The 12,500-nt window shown below is 39.6% G+C and overlaps 1 protein-coding gene across 1 annotated transcript in view; it reads right to left on the minus strand.

Annotated features, from left to right (window-relative positions):
• Positions 1–12,500, minus strand: part of LOC143034571 (uncharacterized) — a 214,454-nt gene that overhangs the window by 41,744 nt on the left and 160,210 nt on the right. The window contains exons 4-5 of the mRNA XM_076200824.1: positions 4,632–4,699; positions 3,208–3,428 (exon numbers count right to left, since the gene is read on the minus strand). Of these exons, the coding sequence (XP_076056939.1) occupies positions 3,208–3,428; positions 4,632–4,699 (289 nt within the window). The remainder of the gene's footprint in view (positions 1–3,207; positions 3,429–4,631; positions 4,700–12,500) is intronic.

The raw sequence follows: 12,500 nt of genomic DNA on the forward strand, positions 1-12,500 counted from the left end.
ACATAGGAGGAAAGGGAAGGGGGAGATCGAGAGGGAAAAGAATTAGAAACTCTGGAAGAGAAGGAAGAGGTAAACGACGTGATGAGGAGGGAAAAAAAGGAGTAGAGGAAAAGGAACAGAAACTAGAAAAATTATAAAGGGGTATAAGAGTATAAGACTCACTAAGAAAAAAAATAGAGCGACAAGAGCAAATCCAATGCAGGGGACAGGGGAGAAAAGCGGACAAAAATGGAGAATGGGGTGTGGAGAGAGAGAGAGAGAGAGAGAGAGAGAGAGAGAGAGAGAGAGAGAGAGAGAGAGAGAGAGAGAGAGAGGAGAGATGAGAGGGGGGGGCTGATTCCCAGGATATCCGCGCGAGGCTAATCAGAACGGAAATGGTCTTCTGCCCGGCCAGCAGGCTAGAGGTGCTCTGCAGGGATTCTGGCTGAACCAAAGTCTAGGCAGAAGAAGAGGAAGAAGAAGAAGAAGAAGAAGAAGAAGAGGAAGAAGAAGAAGAAAAAGAAGAGGAAGAAAAAAAAGAAGACGAAGAAGAAGACGAAGAAAGAGGAAGAAGAAGATGAAGAAAAAAGAAGACGAAGAAGAAGAAGACGAAGAAGAAGAGGAAGAAGACGAAGAAAGAGGAAAAAGAAGAAGAAGAAGAAGACGAAGAAAGAGGAAGAAGAAGAAGAAAAAGAAGACGAAGAAGATGACGAAAACGAAGAAAAAAAGAAGACGAAGAAGAAGAAGATGAAAAAGAAGAGCATGACGCTAAAGAAGAAAAAAAAAAAATTGTGGATGAAAGGTCATGGATTTATCCACGGCAACCTTCTACAGGAGCTTGTAATCTCTTCTACTATAGACTACAGGAATTTCTTATGTATGCACAAGGAAAATTTGTATTGGTTTGCTGGAAATAGTTATGCCACTCATACGGAAGATGGACACAAAAACTGAGATGCAATATCTGCAAGTGAAAGGCTTTCCAGTATTTTAAGGTTCTTTTTTATCTTTCACAATGCTGGGAAGCCTCGTTATAATTAAAAAAATCCCCCCAAACCTCCTGACTGTCCCTTATACTCGCCATGGCTTATGGTAAAAGAATGGCATTTTTATCCAGTCATTGTCACACTCCGTCAATCATTATTGTACAAGCGTCATGATTGATGGTTAGAATCAAAGAATGTTGTACCACCTTCAACCATCTTCAATCATTTGCACAACCCTTCAATCATACCCACACACAATGGATATGCTTGTGCAATCATCATCATTGAGCAATCATGACTGATAGTGTATCGGGGGCCTTTACTAGAAGCGTGTTCGGTTCCAACACTAAAACCTTTTGCCAAGAAAACTATCTTCGCTGCCTCACCATGACCGAAGCCATCTTAATTAGTCAAGAACAGCCTTCCTTATTCCTGATTTATTTCTAAACTGCAGAGGGTGTCTTCCCTACGACCTCATACTCCCAACCAGAGTCGTTCAAACCACCCACTCCTTTTCGGAAGGCACAAACTCTCAAAGTTGTGCATGCCTCTTTTACATGTATCCATGTTTTCCTTATTTCTATACACTTCCCTCCTTGAAGATGACCTATGTGATAAAAAAGACGTTTTGAAGACAATAAATGTTCAAATGTCGTTTGGACTTCCTTCATAAACCGTTATTTCACCACAGAAAGGTACACTACACCCAAAACACTCATTTCAGACGACGGAACAGAGTTCAACAATGAAATTCTCACAAACATTTGTAAGCACTTTAACATCACGAAATACAACACTCCTCCTTATCATCCTAGCTCTAACGGTTTAGTCGAGAGACAGAACCGCAAAATTCCAAATGTTTCCCTACAACTTGCCTCTGACATACATTCTTCTTGGGATGAACATATACCATTGATCCAAGCTTGCATGAACAGTGCTATTAACAGGTCAATATCGGAGTAACCACTTTTTGCCCTCTTTGACTCGGACAAAAAGCTCCCATATGATCTCCGTAAGTCAGATTTACCTCCCATTTACAATTTCGGCGATTATGTCAAGGTAAAAGTACAAAATTTCAACACTCTTCAAGAAAATTCACAATAGCCTTACTCTCTCCAAAAACAATATGGCACGGCTTCATAATACAGGAGCAAGAAACTGTAGTTAAAATTAGAGACATTATGTACACCCTCAACCCACATCGAAACTTTCTCCTATCTTCACGGGACCTTTTCGCGTTATTGGTTTAATACCAAACAATAAGGTCAAAACACTTAGTTTGCAGAATTTAAGAGACAGTCCTTCACAAAGATAATGTCAAAGTAGTCCCTCGAGGCCTAGACCTCCAGTATATCCCACCTCCATCTCCAACAACCCCTCCATCACAAGATTCTCCCATCTCCTCTCCACCAACCCCACCTACTTCTCTTCCTAGATAAGGCTTACGCAAAAAAGCCACTATATAAGATCATATGCATGAGAAATCACATAAACTCGTGATTCTAAATATGCGGAAAAACCAACAAGGAAAAAGAAAAACTGAAGACCAAGCGCTTTCGTCTATTCGTCTATTGTACCCTGAGGATGTCTGAATAGACGAAGGCACTTGGTCATCAGTTTTTCTTTTTCCTTGGTGGTTTTTCCGCATAAGATCATATATTCTAGGTGAACGGAACTGCATGTACTTTCCACATATCCTTAGATTTAAGTAAATATTATTAAATTATCTTCTACGAGCAAATTGCTGAGGACAGCAACAGATAGCCGGAACGAGCACTGTTGGAAGAAGATATACTACACGTCACAGGGCGTCACACTACGAGAAGATAGATATCAAGCCATACGACGTCGCGTACGTCTCAGCAGTAGCACTGTTGAGCGTCAGGTTTAACCAGAACCCGACGGGAGCCCCACTTATCCATGGAATTAGCCCAACCTGACCTTGACCCCTTAGGACACCTGGTCCGCACAACAGAATAACCGTTGAGAATCGTACATCCACAGGAGGAATCAAAGACTTCTACTGATAGTATAAGCCGTTACTTTCTCCTTTAAGTAAGAAGATGGGTGTTTTGTAAGTGAGGTCACAGCATCATCCACAAATCGGAAAATACGAGCTATGAACTCCTACCTAGCACGCACGCACATAAACATACATACATGAATACAAAACAATCCTAACTGGGACGTTCCCAACAGCCACACAGGGGATCATAAATCCGTGCATGACACCGTCACTGACCTCATAGAGTATAGAATGCGCCCCTCCTGGTCGATCCTGAAGAGCTTATTGGGTGTGGTGATGGTATGCACGTAGGAACCGAGTCCGTTATGGAAGTAGGTGTCAGGCTTCCACAAGGCCTCCAGCATCTTGATGTTGAGGGTCAGTTTGTCGAGGGGTCCGTTAAAGCGGAGTCGCTCATCCATCCAAGACTGCCTTAGGTAGCAGTCCATGGAGTACTCCTGTCAGGGAGGAGTCAACATAATCCTCTATGATTCCGGGGTTTACAGTAAGAACAGTGGTTAAAAGAAATGGCCGAAAAAATTGTATAAGACAGGAGATTGTATTGAGATTAGCTCAACAAGAGGATAAGAAATAAGTGCTACTAGTTCACAGGGAGTCGAGTCAACACAATCCCTTACGATTCCGGAGTTACAGTATAAAAAAAAAATGTATACGATAGAAGATCGTATTGAGATTAGCTCAACAAGAGGAGGATAAAAAATAAATGCTACTAGTTCACAGGGAGTCAACACAGTCCTTTACGATTCCGGAGTTACAGTATGAAAAGAGATTAAAAGAGGCGAGGGAAATGGCCGAAAAATTTGTATAAGATAGAAGATCGTATTGAGATTAGCTCAACAAGAGGATAAGAAATAAATACTACTAGTTCACAGGGAGTCAACACAATCCTTTACGATAAAAAAAGAGGTTAAAAGAAGTTAAAAGAGGTTAGGGAAATGGCCGAAAAATTTATATAAGATAGAAGATCGTATTGAGATTAGTTTAACAAGAGGATAAAAAATAAATGCTACTAGTTCACAATGAAATAAAAACAATTGAGATACTCCAGGCAACTGTGTTCTTGGTTGCTCTTCTGCTTTACTGACCTCAAAATATCAACCTCAGTTCTTCGTCTTATCTCTTTATCTCTTTTTGCCTTTCGTGCAGTAAAGTTATGTTTGAAATATCTACTATACTGCTTTTATGCAAGTCAAACTATTCTAGAAAATAAAAATATGATTCACCTTCTGAACCCGATAAACACGTCACAGGAGAAATATAAATGTCGACGAATAGAAATGCTAGATTTAAACCATGTGAGACGACGCCTTTGTTACTAGTACGACGTTTCACGCATTAAAAAGACAAATAATCTGCAATTTTCACGGGAAAGATGTCGACAAAATGTTTCCGGGAATTCTCTGTATGTTCTAGTGTTTCTGCAAATATATCAAAGTACTAAGAATGTAAAATATCAAATGAAGTCATAAACATATATAGTTTAATAAATTCAAATGACTTGCATAATTTCATAGATGAAAATACTACAATATGAAACGCATACATTTTCTTTTGTAATATACTGATAAGGTAGATAGAAAAGACTTTTTTACAGTGTATAAATATTATAAGCCAAGGACGGACGCAAGGGTTGTACGTACCATGGCCTGTTCGGATACTGGTCCCATACTGCGAATGAGTATATTGGTCTGGATCTTGGTCGTCTGGCCTGCAACACAAAAAAATAGTGAGGATTAGCGAAACCAGTAGACATGATGATGTCTTTGCGTCTTTGCAGGTAGATCAGTTTTCTCCCCTGTGGATCAAAGTGTACAATAGTCATACGGAGAGGAATATATGAAAACATCTATTTGGCTACCTCCCTAGTAAGGGGGAAAAAGCCTTGGTATATAAAATAAATAATATCTACTAATATAAAAAAAATTAATTGTCAAAACGGGCAGGTAGTGGTGACGTCACAGTCGTTTCCGGAGGGTCGGGCCAGAGTGCGGTAATCTGGGGACAAGTCTGAGAGCACCTCATGTGAGCTATTATTAGAGAATTATACGATGGCCATGACGTGTGTTACAAAGTCGAAATGCTGGAGGATCCCGCATCTAAAAAAAGGCGTCAGCGACACTTCTGGGGTTGGGTAACCGGAACAAGAAAATTGCCCAAGAATGAAGTATCAAGGGACTTCAAGAAACTCAACAAATTACGGGCTGAACACAGCGAGCTCTTTCCACAATTATATGGAGCCACAAAAACCTTTTTGGTGAAAGAAAGCGTAAAGGAGTTCCACCTGAAGGTCTTAGCGTTCAACCAAACGATGAGAGACAATGATGAGTTCGTATACGAGGATAAAAATTTTCCAACGTTGCCTCTGCACGAAAGAGATATAACACCAACAGTCTCTGAAAGTTTTGCCAAACACTATTTTGCAGGCTACAAAAATTTCGTTAAGAGTGGAGGCCTTTCAAATCATAACAAGAAGAAAAACAAGTTTGCCATAGAGAAGGTTAAAATTGAAATTGAAAGGAGGAGAATTATGAAATTAAAGGAAGAAGAGCTCAGAAAAAAGAATAAAGAGGCAGAAGAAAACGAAAACTTCAAGAAAAGGAGAAAATACGCCAAGCTAAAGAAGCAAAGAAGAGAGAAGAGGAAAAGAGAGCCATAATTTCCCCCAACCAACGATGATGTTGACTGCATAAACGATATGGTATTCAAGAAACTCAATACAGAAGAGAAAGTTTATAGAAGTGAAGATACTTCAATAGACAATGAGATGGATATACAAACATCTGTATATAACTCAATCAATAGCCCTTCTGTTCCTCTTCATGAATTAAAACTAAAAATAGGGGCTGTTGTAATGGTTATGAGGAATATTTGCCCCCCTAAATTATGTAACGGCACAAGGATCATTGTGACAAACCTTCAAAGGAACATCATTGTTGGTAACATCCTTACAGGAGCATATAAGGGAGAACAAGTAATGTTACCAAGGGTGACTTTGGAAACGACAGACACTTCTGTTATCTTCAGGAGGAAACAATTCCCTATAAGGTTGTGCTATGCTATGACTATCAATAAATCACAGGGACAGACGTTTGATAGATGTGGTTTGCTGTTGGATAGCGCTCAGTGCTTTGCTCACGGACAATTATATGTTGCCTGTTCTAGGGTCACTAGCCACGATTCTCTGATCATATACACGGGTTATCGTAAGCGGGGTGATGAGTATGAACGGAAACCTGCACGTAACTGTGTCTATAAAGAACTTTTTCACGGTAATAAAGGGAATAAAGACACGGCAATACACATGGAAAAACAAGGAATTGCGAAGTCTCCTACAATATCTAAATGTTTATGTTCCTCTGAGTTGCCCGTAGGGGAAGAAGAACCTGATCAATCTGTTGTTGTTATACCACGCATCGACGAAGAGGAAGCCATAAAGATGATAATGCCAGACGAATTCTACGGAGACGTCTATTCTGAAGGAGCACCAATGGAGGTAGCGGAGATGATGTTCGAAAAATTGGAGAAGAGGGAGAAGGAATTAAAACAAGAGACTGAGAAGAGGTAGAAGGAATTAAAACAAGAGACTGAGAAGAGGGAGAAGGAATACAAAGAAGAGACTGAGAAGAGGGAGAAGGAATACAAAGAAGAAATCCAGAGGCTGAAGCAACTACAAGAAAAGCAAATGCAGCTGTTATACAAGATTTTATCAAGTAGTAGCGACGAAGAAGATTCTGCAACTATATCTTCAAAGAAAAGGAAACTGTAAAAATATACATAACTAATAATGTAAAATAAAAGTTGTATATAAAGATTATATGTTTTATTATCAATCTTGACATTAAATCAGGGCGGAGCCCTGGGCGCGAAGGCCAAGCACCCCTGGCGCAGCCAGGGCCGGCGAAGCCGGGTGCTTGTAAATATATAAATCTATTTTTTTCTATTTTCTGTTACTGTTGCTTTTCATCTTTTCCTCTTTACTCTTTTTGTTTTCTTTTTCTCCTTATTCTATTCTACTGTTGTTCCATTCTACAATCCTCCAGTTTTTTCTCTGACTCCACCTCTTTAGTGCGATAATGTCCCCAAGGATAGAAGAGCTGGTTATTACTGACAAAATTATTTCTCTTTACTAAAATTAGGTCCTCCAACACTGATAAAACCGTTTAATGTTAACCAGAATCAAATCTGTAGAACCACCCGATGTCGTCATCGTCTAGTGTGAAGCAGAATGAGATCTGCAGATTACTATGACGTCATGGTAGCAAAGAGCTTAGTCTTCTTCAGTAAAAAGAAAATATTTCAATTCTCTAAGGAAACCTCTTTTCTTCCTTAAAGACTTGTATCTATTTCGATTAACTTATCAATTTGTATGTTAATTTTCACAGACCATGTGAATCTGTTCAGCTTTGCGATGCCCGCATTCGTGAGGATGAATTTATCCCGAGTAACCCTCGGAAATTATTCCCACCGTCAAGGAACAGATTAAGCAAGCTGAAAACATAAAAAATTGAACTAAAAACTGACGTTTCATCCGACTCTATCTGGAAACAACTGATCCTTCTGATCCAACTCTACCGGCACAATACCCAATTTGCTCGCTTCCTGAGCATGCGACCCGGCCTCGGTTGGCAATTGATTACCCTGGAATCAATGCAGACCGGCCAGTAGGCAGCTACTTGAGTCTCACCTCACGTTCCAGAGAGCTCCCGAGACCGGCCCAGGCATCCCTCAGTCCTCAATTTGCACTTAAATCAAAGATGAGGCTCTTAATGTCTTCTGTCACAATCGGGCATCACCTCTTCGCCCGTTCTCCCCACACTTCAGTACCTGACACTTCCTAGCTCTCAAGTGGTATGCACCATCTTTTATTGTACTTTTGAATATACCTGTGATCTTCTGTGTTTTACAACCAAAGGGAATCTTGATAGTTGTAGAAATAACTCTATAACAGTAAATTAGTTTGGACACCTGTATGATGTATTGATTGCTTAAGATTTGTCAACAGTAGTTTAAGGACTACAGTCATATCCCTACGGACCAGAGTCACGAAGTATTCTCTTATGATTAGAACATAAATTTCATTAAAAATAAACAAATACTGATCACTTTTACGTCGGTACTCTAAAAATTGAAAAACAAAATTGACAATTTAAAAAAAAATATGGAAAAATAATTTGAAGTCTGTACAATATACTAATGAAGTAAAAGTTATATAGACCACGGACTGAAATATATTGTTTCCAAATTTCTGATGATACAAGACTGTGCGGAATGGCATATGATTACTTAACCTAATTAGACATTCAAGAAGATTTAGATAAACTAGAGCAATGGTCTGAAAAGTGGCTAATGAAGTTCAGCACAAGTAAATCTAAGGGTATACACACAGGTAAATATAACAATAAGTACAATTACAAGTTATTTGGAAATTCATTAACAAAAGTGGATAGTGAAAAGGATCTCGGCTTAATTATCAGTGATGACCTCAAATCATCTAAGCAGTGTATTTCCACCTCAGAGAAGGCAAATAAGGTTCTAGGACTGATTGCACGATCTTTTGATTTTAAAAGTCCTTCTGTCATTAACAAGCTATATAAAATCGTTAGTTCGTCCACATTTGGAATATGCTGTTTCCGTATGATCACCGAATCTCATTAAAGACATTAACAGATTGAAAAGGTACAACGGCAAGCCACAAAACTGATTCCAAATAACAGAAATAAATCGTACGAAAATCGACTAAAACACGTGAATTTATTTCCTTAAAAGATATTAGAATCGGGGGTGATTTGATACAGGTCTTTAAGACTCTAAAGGGAATTGACAACAGAAAAAATGACGAAAATTTCACACTGAATGCGAGTCAGACAAGAAATAATGGTCTCAAACTATCAGGAAACATATTTAATTTGGAAGCAGTTAGAAACAACTTTACAAACCGTGTAGTAAATGAATGGAATAAACTTCCTATAGAGGCAGTGCGTTGCAGTACAGTTCGAGGTTTTAAGATTCAAGATTCATTTCGATAAACACCTAAGCAATATGCTGTAATGTCTGCCGTTCATTTTATTTTATTTTGTTTTGTTTATTTACTATTATTTATATTTTTAGAGAATATTGGAGCTGATCATCCTTTTACTCCAGATGGCATTTCACTATTCTTTGAAATGCATAATGTTAAAAATAATCTGATACTTTTCTTAGAAATTATTTTCAGTTTCAGAAGAACTATTTCTATGAAACATAACTTTCAAATGGTATTCACAAAACATCTGAGAAAAAGGGTCGGAATTCAATAATTTTTCTTTTTTTTCAAATTCTGTACGACATTGGTAGTTTCAGTCGTAGCACCTAACAGGATGAAATATGTGGAAACCTGGAGAATGTAGACAACCACTTAGGATGGGGTCCTGCCTTCACCTGAAGAAAATTGTCTGGAATCAGCCGAAATAAAGCCACTAGTAGTAGCATTGTGGCTAAGAGCTCAATAGTGTGGTCGATTGGATTTGACGACGCCATATGCCTTTTAACAGGTGTCACGACTCACCTATGGGTCAGGCTAATCGCGACACAAGAAAAAAAGGCCGTACGTAGTTCAGACGAATGACAGAGTTCAGCCAGGATAATAAAAATATTCGTTAACATTAGATATTATTACAAAAGCAAAAATAACACATACAACACAAATGGCCATAGAATAATAACAGCATATTACATATGGCATGAAGTAATTTGATTATATTATTTACCAAGTAATTGTTGAGTGTGTTTTTGTTTGCAACACATAAGTCCAGGTGAGGGAACAAAATCTTAATTATAGCGTAGATGAGTATTGATACCGGTTGCTGAGATCGTACCAACGTTCTAGGGGGACAAATAGTTAGTTTGAGGTAAAGATTATGGACGATAACTTCTGGTAGGGGAAGCTTCTAGTGGTTCTTCTGGTAAGTGAAGCTTCTGGTAGACGGGAAAATAATAGAGAGAGAGAGAGAGAGAGAGAGAGAGAGAGAGAGTGTCGAGTCGCTCGTAGTCCAGCAGTAATACGGAGAATATCCGAAGCTATTCGGCAAATACACGAAGGCTTTGCATTTTGCTTGGAGACGGGCAGTAGTTGTGGTCCAAAGGACTTGTTTAGCGTAGTTGTCGTAATCGACGAAGGTAGGATTATTTCTATGTAGATTCAGATGGGCACTGAGCGCCGCCTGCTTCTTTTCTTGTCTTCTCGGTTCTTTTCTCGTTCTGGAGCTGTCTCTACTTCTCTCTCTCTCTCTCTCTCTGTATAGTCTCTTTGGGTCGCTCTCTGCATCACCCTTTTATACCCCCGGAAATGGGAGCCGACGCTTCAAGAATGGCAAAAACGTCCGTAAAGCAATAGTTTAAAGATCTTCAGCCAATAGAAAAGCAGAGTGAGCTTTTCCCGTACAAGTATGTTATGTTTCTCAGCTTATCGTCATCTCATAATACGTAATGGGCGCGCTCCAAAAGACAGGTATTGCGCACTGTATATTTCACGAATATATATATATATATATATATATATATATATATATATATATATATATATATATATATATATATATATATATATATATATATGTATGTGTGTATGTATTTATATACATTAGGGAATACATTCCAATTTTATGGCATATTCACGCAAGGCGTACCTTAAAATTACAAACAGGAGACTTTATTCACACACGGGCGTGACATAGCACAACCAACCACAGGATTCTATTCACGCTGAGGACGTGAGAACGGGTATTAACATGGATAGCAAATATCCAAAGTTCCAAAAACCTTGTTTAGTGTGCTCTGCAGACCATCTCAAAGGTTACTTTTTAACACATTCCAAAACCCCAGGAATGTTGTGAACACATTTTCACAAAATTGTCCTGTATACATCAGAATTCCTCATGGTTTGGGATTTCTGTAGTATGTAACCCCGCATTTGATGTGTCCCTACAGACAACAATAAAGGGTTGGGTAACTGAGAGAGCCCTAGGATTGGGCCGCCTTCTCGTGAAGAATCTGCAGTATTTTTTCTGTCATATCATTATCAAAGTATAATAGGCCGCAACACCGTTATGCTGAATCCACTTTGGTTCAACTTGAGAACTGTGGTCTCAATTTGTTCCCCCATCCCCCGGGCACGACAAAAGGAATGAACAACACTCCTTAGGTTTTCAAACTAAAGCCATTTGAATATTTGGTAAATAAATATGCCGAGACCGCGCTATTTTCGCACTGTTTCACCACTTTCGTCGTCCGATTCCAATGGCTACGTTCTCCGTGACCCGACCAGAAAGCGCAACACGGCAACAGACCTGGTAGGTTTTATTTTACCTGCCTAGCGATTGTGTTCAGCGAAGTGAGTGAGAGGTAGCATCAGCTGGCCAACAGAGACCTCGCCTAGTTCAGTGTCCAACCCTCCTTCATCTGCACAAACTGTAACCATCGATAGACATAAGAAAAATTACTTTTATCAGTGTACTACTCACGCGAAATTGGTAAAAGACAACGAACACTGTATCCACATTCCAGCTCTGGGTGGATCACTTCAGCTAATACGGTCGACCTCCTTTTCTAGCACCTCCTCCTCCTCCTCGCTAAAGCGAGATAAGGCAGGTTCCCAGGGCAGGTCCTGATGGAGGACTGGAGATCTACTACGCGATCCTCGTGGTTCTCCTCACCATGGAATTAAAATTGAGAGTCGAGGTGGAGGGAGGGGAGACACCGAGGAAAATCTGTCTCGTGGCCGCTTCTGGGTCACGGTCGAGCAATGACGCAACGCCCCTCTCACGGCCGAGTCACGATCGAGTTACGTCGCCTAAACGAAGGAGGGTCGCGATGTCCTAAGGACCCGCTACAGATGGAGCGGATATGTTTTTTTGTTTTTGTTTTTGTTTTTCCTTATCTGGCTGAATAAAACCGTTTGGTTTCAGCCTAGATGAAACGATGAAATTTAACTATAAACTTCTGTCAGTTAATAGAGATAGTCTTCGACCTTAAGAACGAAAGTGTCTCCCTGGCGGACAATACTGTCTGGCTTTTGTTGATATGTAACCGCAGTTTCCTCCGACCTTCGTATATATGAAGAGAATGCTGAAGTGATACAGCACTCCTCAACGATTTTACTAGCAATCGATCTAACCCCGTTGTGATGACGGCATTGGTTTGGGTAACTGAGTTGAATGTTCTGTTACACCAGGAAAAAACAATGTTTTTAATCGCAAGTAAACCTGGGTCCGTCACGTATCTATGAGCTCAATAATAGATATGAGCATCTGAATATATAGATGAAATAAGTCACAAATCGCCGACTGGCAACTCAAATCGCCAAACTCGTTTTATCAGTAATAAGAGTGGCCTGCCGGCTTCTTGCATCGCGAGAATCTCGGAAGGGTTTTCACGGCAATGAAGCGTGGTACTGTTCTTGGGTATTTTAAGCTGATATATTTCTGTTTGGTGTGAATTACCTACATAGTTTTGATTATCCCCTGTGATGTACC

The sequence above is a fragment of the Oratosquilla oratoria genome, chromosome 17, assembly GCF_046742065.1.
Source record: "Oratosquilla oratoria isolate Oo_2021 chromosome 17, ASM4674206v1, whole genome shotgun sequence".
Taxonomy (NCBI): Eukaryota; Metazoa; Arthropoda; class Malacostraca; order Stomatopoda; family Squillidae; genus Oratosquilla; species Oratosquilla oratoria.